Source organism: Dermacentor andersoni, chromosome 2, assembly GCF_023375885.2.
Source record: "Dermacentor andersoni chromosome 2, qqDerAnde1_hic_scaffold, whole genome shotgun sequence".
Taxonomy (NCBI): domain Eukaryota; kingdom Metazoa; phylum Arthropoda; class Arachnida; order Ixodida; family Ixodidae; genus Dermacentor; species Dermacentor andersoni.
Genome location: NC_092815.1, coordinates 237,380,050 through 237,397,564, shown reverse-complemented (window position 1 = coordinate 237,397,564; position 17,515 = coordinate 237,380,050). Strand labels below are relative to the sequence as shown.

Here is a 17,515-nt window from a genome sequence, read left to right as displayed (position 1 = left end):
GGAGATAGCAGAGTCTATAAATGTGCGCCGACCCTGAAGGTAATGCTGTCTAAAATGTGGGCCGTTCACGTGGGAATGTGCTACTCTGTATGCGCGGATTTAAAGGGCCAGAAGGCGCAGCGTGTCCAAAAGGAAGCGCGAGAATGGATACCGTCTGCATAAGGCGCCTCATTCCTGACGTGTTTTGGCTAATGGCATACCTAGATAGCCATCGTGGATGATTTCTATCCCTTTATTTTATTACTTTCTTAGACATACCACCATAGATAATTCAAAAGAGTTGATCATTTGCAAGCTGCCCAGTAGCCAAGAAATCTAACTGTGAACAGTACACGCATAAGGCAAAGTATACAAGACTGACTTTTTTTTTACCAAACGAACTCCGCTCTAACTTCACCTTATCTTGTTGCTTTAGAAAATTGACAATTTTCGATATTTGATTCGATGTTCATTGATAATTTTTCTCGAATATTTATTTGATTCCATACAAGCATCTCATTATTCTAACACTTTTAGTTATAGCCAGTCCTGCATGACATGCTTGACGCAGCCCTTAATATAAGGGCCAATCAACATAAAGATTACAAATACGTATTTTATTTCGCCAAATGTATTAAATAGTGTAAGCAACACGCGTACAGAACTATTGTGAATGAATGTGTGTGGTTTAGTGGCGCAAGGGCCAGATATGGCCAAAGAGCGCCAAGACAGTGTTAGTGATTTCGCGGTGGAATAATGAGTTCTGTGAAGAGGATGTGACTTGGCTGTAAAGTGGCCTAAAAATAGTCGCTGTAAAGTGCGTAAAATGTACGTGTAATAAAATTATGGCGATGACAAATGACGCGTACTATGAGCATTGAGGTGCATTTCAATATAATGATACGATATTAAATATTGCATAAGTTTCTAAAATTCACTATAGCACCATGGCCTCGTTAGAGCCCTTGCGACACAAGGGCCTGGAGGCATGTGCTATGTAAAACAACTATCACAGCGGCATCCTCTGGAAAGAGGATGCGCTACGAATTTATTGGGCTCATAACATGTGGGACAACCTCATTTAAAAAGTTGAGGACTACATTGGTGTTGAAAAATGGTTCCTTACCAAGAAACATAGCTGGGTGAAGAGGTATGCAATAACGATATGCAAGAGGAAAATGCTTCTTTCTTTCAGGTTCGGCTTTGCGACACTTCAAGAGGACGTGGAGGACGGTCAGCCTCTCGCCACATCGACCACAGGTTGGCGGTTCATCTCCAGTAAGCAGAAAATTGTGAGTACCAAATGTGTGCCCTATTCTGAGGCGGCAGAAAAGGACATCTGTTCGCCGTGATTTTGTTGGAGAGGGCCAAACACCTAACTGTGGCTTTATAACGTGTAGTTTATTTCTGCGTTCCACATGCGTTGCCAGTGTTGTCGCAGTTTCTTTCGCAAGAAAGGCTTCAGATCTGTGACAGGAACAGCAGCTGTAGGAAAAGTGTTTAGTGATGCGAGTGATGCGGCCATTTTATCAGCCAGTACATTACCCTCGATACCTCTATGGCCAGGTACCCAGCATATCACTACATGCATATGTGATAGATAAATACTGCATAAGAGGGAGTAAAGTTCAATGAAAACAGGATTTTTAAGCTTTTGTAATGAAATTAATGCTTTTACTAGACTTAGCGAGTCTGTGTATACAATTGCTCCGTCGAGTTTTAATTTCTGTATATGTTGTACTGCAGACAGTACTGCATAGGTTTCTGCAGTAAAGATACTTGTTTGCGGGTTCAATAAGTCAGATTTAGAAAGAGAGGGACCAACAGCAGCATAAGATACACCAGCATGTGATTTTGACGCGTCTGTGTAGTATTCCGAGGAGCTGTACTTCGATTGAAGTTCACAGAAATGCATAGCGATTTCGAGGTCAGGTGCGTGCTTTCTGACCTCTACAAAGGATACGTCACAGTCTATCACCTGCCACTCCCAGGGCGGTAATAGCTTAGCTGGAGGCATTAGGCGATGTCCAAGAACAGGGACATCCATTTCCGTGCTAAGTGCTCTTGCACGCCGTGAGAAAGGAAGTCTCATAGAGGGTTTATTATGAAAAAGTGTTTCACACGTCAAGTCGTTAACAGTTTTGAAACACGGATGTTCTTTATTGGAGCGCACATTGAGAAAATAGGTAAAGCTGATGCACGTTCTCTGAAAATGTATTGACCACCCGTCTGACTCTGCATATAGACTTTCCACCGGGCTTGTTCTAAATGCGCCAGTGGCCACGCAGATACCCAGATGATGAACGGGGTCTAACATCTTTAGCGCACTCGGTGCAGCAGAGTGATATACTACGGCACCATAATCTAGTCGTGATCAAACTAGGCTCCTGTAAAGATTTAATAGGCACCTCCTGTCGCTACCCCATGTAGTGTGGGATAGAAGTTTAAGTTCATGGTTTTTAGACATTTTTCTTTAAGATATTTTATGAGTGAAATGAAAGTGAGCCTGGAGTCGAGAATAACACCTAGAAATTTGTGCTCTTTCTTGAAGGGAAATTGTTGTCCACCCAGTTCTACACAGGAATCAGGTACCAGGCCTCTCTTTCTTGTGAAGAAAATACAAGAGCTTTGTGCGGGTTGATTTTAAATCCATTTTGGTCTGCCCACTTGGACACCTTGTTTAAGCCCTGCTGTACCTGTCTTTCACACACTGTAAGGTTGCAAGATTTGAAACCTATCTGTATATCATCTACGTAGACGGAATAAAAAATGGCTGGTGGCAGGAAAGGACGAAGTGTGTTCATTTTAACGATAAAGAGAGCAACTGAGTACTCCTCCCTGGAGTACTCGGTAAAAATCGGCAATACGTTGCCGATTTTTACGCGGTAGCTACGATCCGACAAATAGCTTTCAATTATGTTCAGCATATTTCCACGGATGCCCATCTCCGACAGGTCTCGCAAGATCCCGTAACGCCATGCCGTGTCATACGCTTTTTCCATGTCAAGGAATATCGATAGGAAATACTGTCCATGTATAAATGCATCGCGGATATTTCCTTCAATGCGCACCAGATGATCGGTTGTCGACCGCCCTTCTCTGAAGCCACACTGATAAGGATCGAGCATATTGTTGAGCTCAAGGAAATGTATAAGTCTGCGATTTATATTTTCAAAAATCTTGCACATACAGTTTGTTAGAGCTATCGGAGGATAACTTGTTGCCAAGGAAGGGTATTTTCCATGCTTTAGAACAGGAACCACAATCTCTTCTTTCCATGTGGATGGGAGGTATCCCGAAGCCCAAATAGTGTTGAATAGTGTAAGAAGTGTAGCTTGTGCGTGAGTATGTAGGTTTCTGATCATGTCATACATGACTCTGTCAAGGTCCCGGTGCAGTGCTTTTGCATGTGTTCAAGGCAGCTCTCATCTCGGCGATACCGAAAGGCCGGTTATACAGTTCATTCTGCCTGGATTTGCGTATGATTGGTTTACGCTCTACTATTTCTTTATGTTTAAGAAAGGATTGGGAATAGTGCGTTGAGCTCGACACTCGCTCAAAGTGCTCCCCAAGTGAGTCTGCCTGGTCTTCCAGTGTATCACCCTGTGTGTTTATCAGAGGGAGTGAATATGTTTGTCGCCCTCTTATCCTATTAACCTTGTTCCAGGCTTTCGCCTCATCTGTATAGGAGTTTATACTCGATAAAAACTTCTCCCAACTTTCTCTTCTAGCCTGTCGGCGGGTTCTCCTGCCTTGGGACTTTCTTAAAGTTAACAAGATTCTCCGCAGTGGGAGAGGCGCGTAGCAACCCCCCGCTTTGTTCTGTTTTTTACGAGCGATCCTACAATCGTCGTTCCACCATGGGACACGCCGTTTGCACGCCAGGCCATTTACTTCTGATAAGCATTTTGATGCGGCTTCTATTATAAAGGCTGTAAAATATTCAACAGTAGCATCAATTCCTAATGAGGACATGTCATCCCATGATATACTAGTTAGGGTTCGGAATTTCTCCCAGTCAGCTGTGTCAATCTTCCACCTAGGAGCCTGTGCTGGATATTCGTTTTCTTTAGGTGTTCGTAGCAGTATAGGGAAGTGGTCGCTTCACTAAGTATTGTTTGTAACTTCCCATTCGAATTCAGCCAGAATAGAAAGAGAAACTATGCTGAGATCAACTGAAGAAAAGGTTTTGTTTGCAAGACAGTAATATGTGGCTTCCTTCTTATTCAGAAGGCACGCACCAGAAGAGAAAAGGAACTGTTCAACAAGACGACCTCGTCCGTCTATACGAGTCGCCCCACAGGCAGCTGTGCGCATTAAGATCGCCAAGAACAACATACGGTTCTGGCAATTCGTCTATAAATGACTGAAATTCATGTTTGTTTAATTTGTAGTGTGGGGGTACGTAAAGCGAGCAAATGGTGACGAGTTTATTTAGAACAGCTCGAACCGCCACTGCTTCAAGGGGCGTTTGTAGCTGTAAACGCTGACAGGAAATACTTTTATGAATCAAAATGGCAACACCGCATGATGATACGACAGCATCATCGCGATCTTTGCGAAGCTTGACATACGGTCCGAGAAAGTTTGTATTTTGTGGTAATAGGTGTGTTTCCTGTAGACACAGCACTTTTGGATTGTGTTTTTGGATAAGCTCTTGCACATCATTAAGGTTCCTAAGAAGACCTCTGACGTTACATTGGATTATTTGTGTATCCATATTGGAGGTCAATAGGTGCTGTGTGTACAGAAACAGAAGTAGTGATTATGGAAATTACAGAGATTAAATTACAGAGCCCTTTCGAGGCCCTGTAACGGGAGTTTTTCCCTTTCTGGAGCGTTCGAGGGAGCCTCGTCGCTCCTTAGGCGCTTGGTGCGCCTTTAGGATAGGTGTTGTGTCCATTGCCTCTAGTGAGGCTCCGGACACGTGCTCTTGCGAGCGAGAAGTTTTCAGAGGGAGTCCCGCCTTGGAGGGCAAGACCCCTGCGCCCACCAGCCCGGAGGTCGATGGGGCTCCCTGAGGGATTTGGCTGCGCCAGCTGTTGCCAGCGCTGGAAGGGGCCGGGGTGGTTGGAGCAACCTCGGCTGCGCCCACGTTCGGGGTCGAAGGTCCCTTCTGCTCGGTTGGCGAAGCAGCGCTAGCTGCAACCACCGTGGGGGCAGACGGCGTAACTGCCGACTCACTGCTTGTGGGTCGGACAGCCGCCGGAGGCCGTTGTGACGCTGCCCCCTGACGCGCCACATCGGCAAAGGTTTTCTTGGGCAGGTATGAAACCCGCCTGCGTGCCTCTCTGAAACTTATGTCTTCCTTGACTTTAATTGTAACAATTTCCTTTTCTTTTTTCCAGGATGGGCACGACCACGAATACGCGGCGTGCTCCCCATCACAATTTACACAGTGGAGAGCATTTGCACAAGCTTCAGTGGTATGTTCGTGGGCACTACATTTCGCACATGTTTGGCGGCCCCGGCAGCTCTGCGAACTGTGGCCGAAGCGCTGGCATTTGAAGCATCGGAGCGGATTTGGCACGTACGGCCTAACACGGAGCTTGATGTACCCGGCCTCAATAGATTCGGGCAGGACACTTGAATTGAAGGTGAGAATTAGGTGCTTGGTCGCAATTTCTTTACCATCGCGCCTCATCTTTATTCTTTTCACATTAACAACATTTTGCTCATTGAAGCCCTCTAGGAGCTCTGCCTCTGTCAGCTGAAGCAGGTCATCCATCATCTGAGACAACGCCGCGTGTAGTGTTCATAGTGCGATGCGGAGTCACTGTCACTTGAAAGTCCCCAAAAGACACTAGATTGGGTAGCTTTTCGTATTGTTTCAGATCACGGAGCTCCAAAAGGGGATCTCCACTTGCCATCCTTGTTGCCTTGTAACCTGGAGCCTCAGTTAAAGACTTCGAAACTAGAAATGGGGAGGTTGTTCGTACTTGTTTATCTGACTTTTCCGAATGAAGCACGTGAAATTTCGGGAAGTTGAGTCTTTGTCTTCCAAAAAACTGAAATACATCTTCGGTGCGCCCTATTTTCTGAGGGCGATCTTGGAGGGGAGTGAAGGAGCTTGCCATACAATCATGTAATTTTCTGCAATAACGCCAGTCACCCACCGTGGAGCCCTACAAGGGGAAGCTACAGGGACTGAAAAACAGGACCTGCAAACGCCAGCTGTACGTTATCACTATAACCAAATATGAGATAACCTAGGTTGGCTAATCACACAAGGTTAACCCTTGCTGCCTGGAAAAATTGAAAGTAAGCGGAAGCTAGGAGAAGACAGGAAAGATGAAAAGTAAGAGAAAGACAAAGGTTAGAGGGAGAGAGAGACAGGAAAAGGCAACTACCGGTTTCCCCCGGGTGGGTCAGTCCAGGGGTGCGGTCTATGTGAAGCAGAGGCCAAAGGGGTGTGTTGCCTCCGCCGGGGGGCCTTAAAGGTCCAAACACCCAGCATCAGCTCAACCCCCAGGATCCCCCTTTCCCCAGACACGGCTAAGCCGTGCACGGCTACACGCGGGAGGGTCCGACCCTCGTGTGCTCGGGTCCGTAGTGTCGCAACACACCAAACGCCTGCTGACGCAGACGCCCCTGCGGGGCAGAACTATTCTGTGCGTGTGTGTGTGCTGGCAAAAAAAAAGTGTTTGTACAATACTTCCAAAGCACAAACACGCACCTTACAAAAGCCATAGAATCTCAAACACTCCGCCCAGACGTCCTTGGTATATCGGCGACTTTCTGCCCATGCAATGCGTTCGCCACTGTCACCCATGAAAAGCCCCCTCTTTCAAGGGTTGTGTACTATTAAATCCTCGAGATGAATTTGATAACAGGACACCTTCTATGCCAGGTTGCATAAACGTTCCTGTTTGCCTTCCCTAAAACGGCGTCTCATAACGATACATGCACAGACATTACGTCCGACATCCAGAATGGCTATTGGTTAGATCTTTCTGACGAACACGAATAAAAGGAGCTCAACTGCTGGCACAAGTAAAATGCATTGCTCTGGCCCTTTTCGTTGACAGTCTTCTCAGTCCAAAAGCGACGCCACCTAACATTCTGACGCGATTTGACCTTTATGTTTTGTCAGTATACCTTTGAGCGTTTTGCGGTCATTGCTCACGCGCCATATTGGCGGTGAGTGCAGCGCACCATCTGCCCCATAAGTCTGGCCTCAATAAATTTTGTTCTGAAGTATTTTAACATTGGCAAAGATCGCCGAGAGATATTGTGAGATTGCTACTTCTCAGGTTTGCAAGTATTAGCTGCGACCCCCCCCCCCCTCAGAAATATGCAAATGGCACCAGAAGAATAGTTCGTCCTAAAACAGTGCGTACACGATCTTATGACATGCCCACACGACTAGCTTAAACCTAAAACACTCATTAGGCTGTATCGCGGACGCAGCCATAGTGGAGTGCGTGAAACCTCTGGTCCGTGTTGAAGACGGTGTATGGGCATTTAGTTTACAGAAATGTCAACCAAATAAACAACTGACATTTATTCACGCATTAAAAAGCTTACGTGTTTAACTTGTGTTACTGAGAGTGGGGCCTTATGGTCTCATTTACGCTCCATAGTGGTAGTGGGCTTGTTTGCTTTGTAGAGGGTTTTCGGTGATAACATATTATTGTGTTCTGCTGTGCGGGCGACTAGACACAGTTACAGAACACGCTACTTCAACACAGCGGCCTTCAGAGACCCAACTGTGGACCGTGTTATTAGTACCACTACATCAACCTGCTCGTGTACGCTGGCCGCACGTCGCGAGATCGACGTGTCACTTTGAAACGAATCACCGCAGGTGTTTTTTCGCCATCATGCATGTCTCTTTGCAGTACCTATTACGACGAATCAATCTTTCTCTAAAGCTATCCTTCTTTCGACTTCTGTTGGTTTTTTTCTGCTAGTTACGCAAGCATCGAGATTCTCAGTTGCTGTCATGCTTTCTGTACAGTGCCACAATCATAGGCGCATACGATTCCTTTGTAAGCGTGGGCACGAGAACAAGCTTTTGCGAAAGAACAGCCAGGACACAGATTTACCTGCAATTTTTATAGAAGTGCGAGCTTTGCTTTGTGAAAATCAACACTATAGCCACGATAAAACGGGAACTACAGTAAACTCAAGCGCTCATATGAAGAAGTAAATGGCATCAGTAGTCAATGAACCAGAGTTTCTTTTTATTATCCTTTTCCCTGATGTTTGCCGAGACGAATGCTCACATGTACATAAGTCAACTTGACTTACCGCACAGCGCCGCATTTCCTGGCTGTGCATTTTTCCGAAACATTACTCCAATAAATGTGCAAAGCAAGCATTCATTGCTTCCCTTCGCTAAACATCCTGGTGATTTACCGATGCCTAAAAATGTTTGTGTAACGGACTGCTATATTAAAAATTATCGGAAATCTTTTTCTCGGCGACCAGCGTGGACTGTAATCACCTGGTTATCTGGACGTATCTTGCATATTTGAAGATTGCCATAGAATGTTTCCTTTTTTAAGCAACTGTTATGCACTGTACTTGTCCTTCACTCCAATCGCTATAGTGCATGACGGCCAGGAAATATTAGATGCCTTACCGGCCAGGCATAGGTAAGAAAACGTAGTTGACAGTGTGGCGTGTCGCCTGTTACTTCAGACTGGATGTTGTGTTCGGTAGCTCAGTGCTAATGATCCTCAAAACGATATGAACTAAAATTATTGTAATGTATGTAGCTACAGAACTTTGCTTCTCTTTCATCGCGTCTCTGAACATAAACGCAACAATTTGATTTCCTGAGACAACTCAGAGACAGTGAAGATCACGTTGTTGTATCACAAGAATGACCTACAGGTTTACCTATAGCTAAACCTTACCTTTTGATCTAATCAACCTGTAAACGTCACCTGCATGCCGATACGTTCACGCTCCCTTTCTAACGGGCAGACTTGCTGTCAGTCGGCAATCAAGCGGCAACAATTTTATCGAACAACTATTGTAAAGAGCTTTTGATATTACTATGTACTTTGCAGTTACATTTTTTCGTGTGCCGAAAAGTAGTTGCCGTTATTCTTTCCACGGAAGTTATCCGTTGTTTTATAGATGAAACACGAGATTACACGTGAATATCAGTGACGCAGAAGCAGCTGAAAAACGACGACGGAACACTTCGAGGAGGGATGAAAGCTTCCCAAGCCAAGCCGCCATTCTCAAGCCAAGCCACCATATGATCAATATTTCAGCATACAAATATTTCAGTTGTGATCGGTTAATTCACACATAATATGTTTACACTAAGCGTTCTTCAGTGCAGTTGTGCCTCCACATACCGCCAAGAAGATTTGGCACTTCTTAAAGCCTAATTTTGTCTTCAATTTTGAAATGAAGTCAGTTGAAGGGGGAAGCTTTCTGTGTTGTAGCATCATATTGGAAGTGTCAATCATACTTTATGAAATAGCGCAATGCAAACTTCTTGGAGAAGTTTCACTCTTTGCATCGGCGCTGTCTCGCAACTAAAAAGTGTCCTTGCGCAGGATCAAACAAACGTCTTAAATTACCTCGGAAGGAGCGGGAAAAAATATCGGCTCTGGTAGACGTAATGTTATGTGGGAACGTGCTCATATTTTCGTAGCATAAATCACTACGGAAAATTCTCGGCGAAATCGTTTAATACCGCGTTCACTGTTTGCAAATGCGTAATGCTATGCGAATTATTTTTGCTCGATCCTGCTGGGAAGTTCCAGAGAGTGCCGAATACGTTCCCAGCGAGAGAACGCTGGTCCATAACGCCGGAAATATAGAACCTGCGGTGAACTTCGGAATATCGAATCTAGCCGGATCAACCTATCAAACAGCGAACCCGGAATCGCCAAGTGGCGCGCTCTTGTAATACATGTTACAACAGAGGTTTGGGCGAGTTGGTAAGACATAATGGAAACAGAACAGCGCGGTTTTCACAGGGACAAGCAGAGAAAAACGACACGGACGAGCGCTGTGACAGCGCTCGTCCGTATCGTTTCTGTCTGCTTGTCCCCGTGTAAACCGCGCTGTTCTGTTTCAAATATGTAATGCATGGTTGTCCACACGGTCCTGTAAGAGCCGCTACATTCTGAAAACATGCGACGCCGAGATTGGTTTCGCTCTCTACTGACGGGCACGAGAAGTGCTAAACGCGACCCTCAAGAAAGATTGCGGGGCTTCGAGCCGGGCCGACTATGTGTGGCAGTGCGAAAGTGCGGCTCCCGCGCCAGCCGGAATCGAAGTGTAGGCGCGGCAGGTGCCTCGTGACGGCACTCACCCATACTCACCTTCGACAGCCGCGTTTGGGTTGCGGAAAGAGTGGTCCGTCGTGGTGACCTCGTGAGCCCAGCAGACGGCGGCGCACACCAACAGCAGCGCCGCGCGCGACATGGTCCTGCTTGTTCGACTCGCCGAGGCTGCTTCGTGTTGGAGCTGACGAGCGTGCTTCCGTCGGCGCGCGATTCAACTGGCTGCCGGGTCCAGGCGCACGCGGCTCGCGAGTGCCGGGCGGGTGCGGCGTGCGGCCCTCGGGAGTTGCGGGCGAGGAGGTTCTCACGGAGAGGGCGCTGGCAGCGGTTGCGACACGTGTATCTGCCGTGGGCCTTTCCGCGATAGCGTCCGCGCCGGCAGGCGTTTGTTAATGTCTCGAATGTTCGCTCTTCGCTTCACTTGCGCCAGCATCCCAGCTGAGAAACGCTGCGGAGCAGCCGCGCTCGTCAGTAAAAGTGAGACCCGAGCCGAAGAAGCGTCGATTGCGCGACGGCTGCGGACCCCGAGCTAGACGCCCGGATAAAATAAGGGCACCACAGTTCCGTTTTCAGGCGGCTGCATTAAACGGTATTGAAGATGAGCCCGAACTGGTGACACACAGTTTTGGGACTGTTAGCAGGAGCGCCAGTGTTGCCCGTAGCGCAATTCGAAATAAAGAAAGCTTCAGCTCAGGGCCGACTTCGATTTTCCCATTCAAATGCATGTGAAACGCAGAAATGCTTTCACGAGATAAATCCTGGATGAACTCCTACAAACTATGTTACACTTGAGAAAATGTTCTAGAAATTGGTAATGAAATATACTGAAGGCATAAACTTTACATATCCGTACCTGCACCAAAAAACATGTGTCGCAGAATACAAAGTGCACTTGTAAGAGCATATAAAGCAGAAGAACTTCATGTATTTCATTCCAGCTTCCGTAAAGTTGTTAAAATCTTTATGAGGATTTTGCAAAAGTCGTGCTCGAACATTAGTGGTATATTTGAGAGCGATGTAAGTTTCATCAGTTACGTCGGCTTTAGATGTCATACTATATGGTGTTTACAGGATATATAATACCGTAAGTTATTACTGAGTCACAAAGTTCGAAAACTTTGTCCGTGAGACCTTTTTTTCACAATTTCGCAACTATGAACAATTCAACGGAGAAATTGTCGGTCTAAAGAAGCCTCCTTGGTACATCCACTAGAACTTAAAATCTTTAATGCAACAAACCTGCTCAAAACTGCTAGAGCAGATGCCGAGACAAATTACTTATCTGCCCCCATTTATTAAGATAAAAGCTCCGGAAGCTTCTTCTTAAAGCCGATATCTTGAAAGTAGCGCTTGTATTTTCTGCTTAGAAAACATAACTTCACTGCTGCGCGACTTGAATTTAGTATTTGCAACGTGTGTCCTGAACTAAATAAATGAAGAATGTTAATTACAAGCTGAAGTTGTACTGAATAATAAACGAGCGCGGCACTCCGAAGGATGGGGGTTGGAAGAAATCGCACCACGTGCTCTCATTGCGATACAAATTGCATTACTATGAGCTGTGTGACTAGAGCAGAGGGGCTCGTTCCTTACACCTGTATTTAAATGAAAAAAAAAGAATTTTGGAGATGGCACTAACCCCCGCATTCAGAAATTCAATTTAATTTCAGGCCCACAATTCGTTTATATGACGCCTGGTGTGAACATGCGCAAGACGCTAAGTTTCCTTCGGCAAGTTCGAGATAGGCATCATTTATATCAAGTCGAGCATAAGCTTCAAGTTAAGAGGAATTTCTGAATCGGGGAGTTAGTGTCAGTTTCGAAGTTATGCGAAACCATCTGCAGACAAGTGGATATGGCATCGACCCCGCCGCGCCTCTGCCGGCTGTTATGTTTCGCCTACAACGCGCGGTAATGCCGGCGCGGATGCAACGGACGCCGGGGCTTTGTTTAAAGCGGCGGACATTTTGGTCCGTTCGACGCCGCCGCAACGCCTACCCGCCAAGCGTGTCCAGGCGTGTTTCAGTGCCACGTGTCTTCGTGTGTGCGTGTGTGTGTGTGTGCCCTCGCTTGTCAAAGCGCGGCAGCCGGGGAGCGGAGTTCCCCGAATGAGGAGCCTGGAGGTCTCTCGGCTCAACCGTTCGCGCCGTCGTGTGTGAGTGTTGGCGATGCGTCACTACACTCGGTTCAGCAGGTCTCTCGGCTCGACCGTGCGCGCCGTCGTGGGCTCATGCTCCGCCGTCCCGTGACCTTCATCCCGTGACCTTCATCCCGTGACCTTCCCTTTTGGACCGCGACGCCGAGAGTATAAGAGCAGCTGCCCCCGGACGCCAGGAGAGGCTCCGATTTGTACTGTTGAGTTACGTGCTCTCCCGTCTTCACTCCGGTCGACCTGACCGGCCGCTCTTTTGCTATGTTAGAATAAACAAGTTGTTCTGTTACCAGTCTTCTCATGCTTTGCCGGGACCTTCGGATGCTTCCAGTGCCCCAGGCCGCCAGGCCAACGCTACCCTTGGGGCTTGCGACCCATTGGCAATAACGGGCGTCAGCACCGAGACCCCAACAACTCGTGCCAGCGGTGCGATTCCAACATCTGGTTGCCAGCGGTGAGATCGCGACAACGGAGGCCAGCAGCGAAGAGATGCGGTTGACTGTATGCTGAGCAGCACAACGACCATCCGGGAGCAGCGCAACGAGCCCTGTGTGATGACTGGTTGCCTGCAGCGGAACGACTGCGCTGAAGTCTTGGCTGCGAGGTTTGGTGAGTGCGGGACTTTCTTCTTCTGAGTTTTGCCAGGCTTTTGTTAGTGTTAGAAACAGAGCTGGTAATTGGGGTTGTCGTTGCTGCCGGGTTAGTTTGCGGCAAGACAATAGTACGCAGTAGAGAAAGCAGCATTCAGAGCAGCCATGGATTTGAAGTCGTTGCGCAAACCGAAATTGCTGGAGCTTGCAAGAGAGTTGGGTCTGGATGTCTCAGACAAACTCAGAAAACCAGAACTGCTAAGGGCTATTCTTGAGTTAGAAGCTGAGGATGACGAGCTGTCGGAATGCCTTGAGACCATTGAGGAGAGGAAGACGGCAAAAAGACAGGAGCGCGAACTTAAAGAGCAAAAAGAGAAACAGGAGCGCGAACTTAAAGAACAGAAAGAGAAAGATGAGCGCGAACGTAAAGAACAGATAGAACGAGAGCAACAAGAGAAAGAAAGAGAGCGCGACCGTCAACACGCTTTGGAAATGAAGCGTCTCGAGTTAGAGATGGAACGCGTTCGTAATGGAAGTCAGGCACACGGTGCAGGAGAACGAGTATTGTTCAAAATGACTGACCTGATGAGGCCGTTTAAGCTTGGAGAGGACATTGGTTTGTTCCTGGTTAACTTTGAGCGAACGTGCGAGAAGCAGGGGTTCTCTCGGGAAACGTGGCCACAGCGCTTGCTCACTTTGCTACCCGGCGAGGCGGCCGACGTAGTCGCTCGCTTGGAGAGAGAGGAGGCAGAGGATTTCGACAAAGTGAAATCGAGTCTGCTAAAAAAGTACCGGCTGTCAGCGGAGGCGTTCCGTCGGAAGTTTCGGGAAAATGAGAAAGGCAAAAGTGAGTCATATACAGAGTTTGCGTACAGGCTTATGTCAAACATGCAGGAGTGGCTCAAAGAAGAGAAAGCGTTTGGTGACCACGAGAAAGTTCTGCAGTGTTTCGGGCTAGAACAGTTTTATAGTCGGTTACCTGAGAACGTGCGGTACTGGGTCTTGGATAGGCCAGACGTTAGTACGGTGGCTCGAGCCGCTGAGCTAGCCGAGGAGTTTGTGACGCGTCGGGCTCGCGGAGCTAAGGACGGTCAAAAGGGTGAATTTGGCTCCAAGTTTGAGAGGCCAAAGTTCACACCCATGAGAGCAAAGGGGGATACACGTAGTGCGGATGCGAGTGAAAGCAGTCCGACCGAACGTAAGGAGACGGCGGCAACCGAAGCCGAACGCAGAAAGCGGTTCGAGACGAGGCAAGCGCGCGTCTGTTATACGTGCCAGAAGCCGGGTCACTTTTCGGCGCAGTGTCCAGAAACAAAAACACAAGTCATGTTTTTGTCTATATGCAGCACTGACGAGAACATGAAGCTTCTCGAGCCTTACATGCGAGACCTCCTCGTGAACGGGAAAGAGTGCCGAGTGCTTCGCGATTCCGCAGCTACAATGGATGTAGTTCACCCCTCTTACGTAGAGCCCGATATGTTCACGGGCGAGTGCGCATGGATCAAGCAAGCAGTGGAAGCTCATAGCGTGTGTCTGCCGGTAGCAAAAGTGCTTATTGAAGGACCTTTCGGAGCACTTGAGACGGAGGCCGCAGTGTCATCTATGCTGCCCCCCCAGTACCCGTACTTATTTTCGAACAGGTCCGATCACCTCCTGCGCGAGAAGGGGCTTTTGTTTGGTGAGGCTAGCGTTCAGGCCTTAACCAGATCGAAGGTTCGGGAGCTCGCTGCAAAGGCGGTAGTTGCGGGGCCGACGTTGTTGAACGATGAGAAAGGGTCAGAGGCGCAGCAAGCTAGTATTCAGAGCACGCCCGAACGGGATAAAATTGAGCCTGTAGCGTTAAAGGCACCAGATACTGGAGAGGAAATTCCCGATGCGGGAAAGTTAGAAGAGCTTCCGGTCGAGCTTCCGGGACTAGGCTCAGTGACGAACAGGAAAGACACCGATCAAGTCATTAGTGACTTAATAAGTAAAGCATCGCTGTCGCCTGAGCAGAAAACCGAACTACACCAGCTCTTACAAGAGTTTCAAGGTCTGTTCTCTGAGAGACCTGGTAGGACTTCTGTCCTTACTCATGACATAGAACTTACCTCCCCAGAGCCAGTACGATCCAAGGCGTACCGGGTGTCACCCCGCCAGAGCGATATTATGGAGGCTGAGGTAAAGAAAATGCTACAGCTCGGTGTTATTGAAGCGGGTGAGAGTGATTATACCTCCCCTTTGATTTTAGTTGAGGTACCGGGCAAGGAACCTCGTCCTTGCGTCGACTACCGCAGGCTTAATTCCATCACTAAGGATCAAATTTATCCGATCCCTAACATCGAGGAGCGCCTTGAGAGAGTGAGTAGCGCTCAGTTTATTTCCACCCTAGATCTTGTCAGGGGTTATTGGCAGGTTCCACTTACAGAAGAGGCTAGTAGGTATGCGGCGTTCATTTCACCAATGGGGACATTCCGTCCTAAAGTTTTGAGTTTTGGTTTGAAGAACGCGCCATACTGCTTTTCAAGCCTCATGGATAAAGTGTTGCGGGGACAGCAAGAATTCGCTTTACCGTATCTAGACGACGTAGCGATATTCTCCGCATCCTGGCCTGAGCATATGGCGCACTTGCGGGCAGTGCTAACCCGCCTGCGCGATGCGGGCTTGACAGTCAAGGCTCCCAAGTGCCAGTTAGCACAGGCCGAGGTTGTCTACCTCGGACACGTGATTGGTCGGGGTCGTCGCCGCCCCTCTGAAATAAAGGTGGCCGCTGTGCGAGACTTCCCGCAACCGCGCACGAAGACCGATATTCGGTCGTTCTTAGGTGTCGCCGGCTACTATCAGAGGTACATCCCCAGGTACTCTGATATCGCGGCTCCCTTGACGGATGCTCTAAAAAAGACAGAGCCGCAAACAGTCGTCTGGGATGAGACGAAGGAAAGAGCTTTTAGCGCCCTAAAGAGCGCCCTAACAAGCCAGCCTGTGCTACGATCGCCCGACTACACAAAAGGGTTCGTTGTTCAGTGTGATGCTAGTGAGCGAGGCATGGGCGTTGTACTGTGCCAACGGGAAAATGGAGAAGTAGAACACCCCGTCCTGTATGCTAGTCGTAAGCTGACCAGTCGTGAGCAGGCGTATAGCGCCACCGAGAAAGAGTGTGCGTGTATCGTGTGGGCCGTTCAGAAATTGTCATGTTACCTAGCTGGCTCGAGGTTTATCATTGAAACGGATCACTGCCCTCTCCAATGGCTGCAGACCATCTCTCCCAAAAATGGCCGCCTCCTGCACTGGAGCCTCGCTTTGCAACAATATTCCTTTGAGGTGCGTTACAAAAAGGGGAGTCTCAACGGTAACGCCCATGGCTTAAGTCGAAGCCCCTAACGTGGGAATCAGCCTCAAAATTGCTTGTTACTGATGTTTTTCTTCCTGAGGCAGGATTTTTAACTTATTGCTTTTGTGTAGTGTTTCAAAGTGATGATGTGCTTTTTAGTGCAATTTTTCCGATTTGTGGACGCGTTCTGAGTGCTGCTAAACTACTGTAAGGAACTAGGCAGCAGTATAAAAGGGGAAAGAGCCTGGCAGGGCTTAGTGAGGGTTGTGCCGTGCTTGCTGACTGAGCGGTTGACTTTCAGGCGTGGTTCTAACGCTTGCCGGAAACGAGAACAAAAATGTCAACTCTCCCGAAGTCACTTTGCAGTGTCCTGTGTGCACCTGAACGTGAGAACGAGGGCTTCTCTGTGCGCTGCGCTCAAGAAACGCCAAAGGACGCCCGACTTCGGTTATGAGCATCATCGAGCGACATCCCTCCGGACAGCGGATGCAGTCCCCTGACCATCGGGATCTCCTTGCCCCGGCGGGGCGGTCTGTTACGTTTCGCCTACAACGCGCGGTAATGCCGGCGCGGATGCAACGGACGCCGGGGCTTTGTTTAAAGCGGCGGACATTTTGGTCCGTTCGACGCCGCCGCAACGCCTACCCGCCAATCGTGTCCAGGCGTGTTTCAGTGCCACGTGTCTTCGTGTGTGCGTGTGTGTGTGTGTGCCCTCGCTTGTCAAAGCGCGGCAGCCGGGGAGCGGAGTTCCCCGAATGAGGAGCCTGGAGGTCTCTCGGCTCAACCGTTCGCGCCGTCGTGTGTGAGGGTTGGCGATGCGTCACTACACTCGGTTCAGCAGGTCTCTCGGCTCGACCGTGCGCGCCGTCGTGGGCTCATGCTCCGCCGTCCCGTGACCTTCATCCCGTGACCTTCATCCCGTGACCTTCCCTTTTGGACCGCGACGCCGAGAGTATAAGAGCAGCTGCCCCCGGACGCCAGGAGAGGCTCCGATTTGTACTGTTGAGTTACGTGCTCTCCCGTCTTCACTCCGGTCGACCTGACCGGCCGCTCTTTTGCTATGTTAGAATAAACAAGTTGTTCTGTTACCAGTCTTCTCATGCTTTGCCGGGACCTTCGGATGCTTCCAGTGCCCCAGGCCGCCAGGCCAACGCTACCCTTGGGGCTTGCGACCCATTGGCAATAACGGGCGTCAGCACCGAGACCCCAACAACTCGTGCCAGCGGTG

General features: G+C 48.6%; 1 protein-coding gene across 2 annotated transcripts in view; it reads right to left on the bottom strand.

Moving 5' to 3' along the window:
• Positions 1-17,515, bottom strand: part of LOC126539904 (alkaline phosphatase-like) — a 163,012-nt gene that overhangs the window by 77,678 nt on the left and 67,819 nt on the right. The window contains exon 1 of one of the 2 annotated variants that reach the window (XM_050186721.3): positions 10,275-10,494. The exons of the other annotated variant lie outside the window; for it this stretch is intronic. Within the exon in view, the coding sequence (XP_050042678.1) occupies positions 10,275-10,377 (103 nt within the window). The 5' untranslated portion in view covers positions 10,378-10,494. Of the gene's footprint in view, positions 1-10,274; positions 10,495-17,515 lie in introns of those variants that run through there. 2 annotated transcript variants of the gene reach the window in all.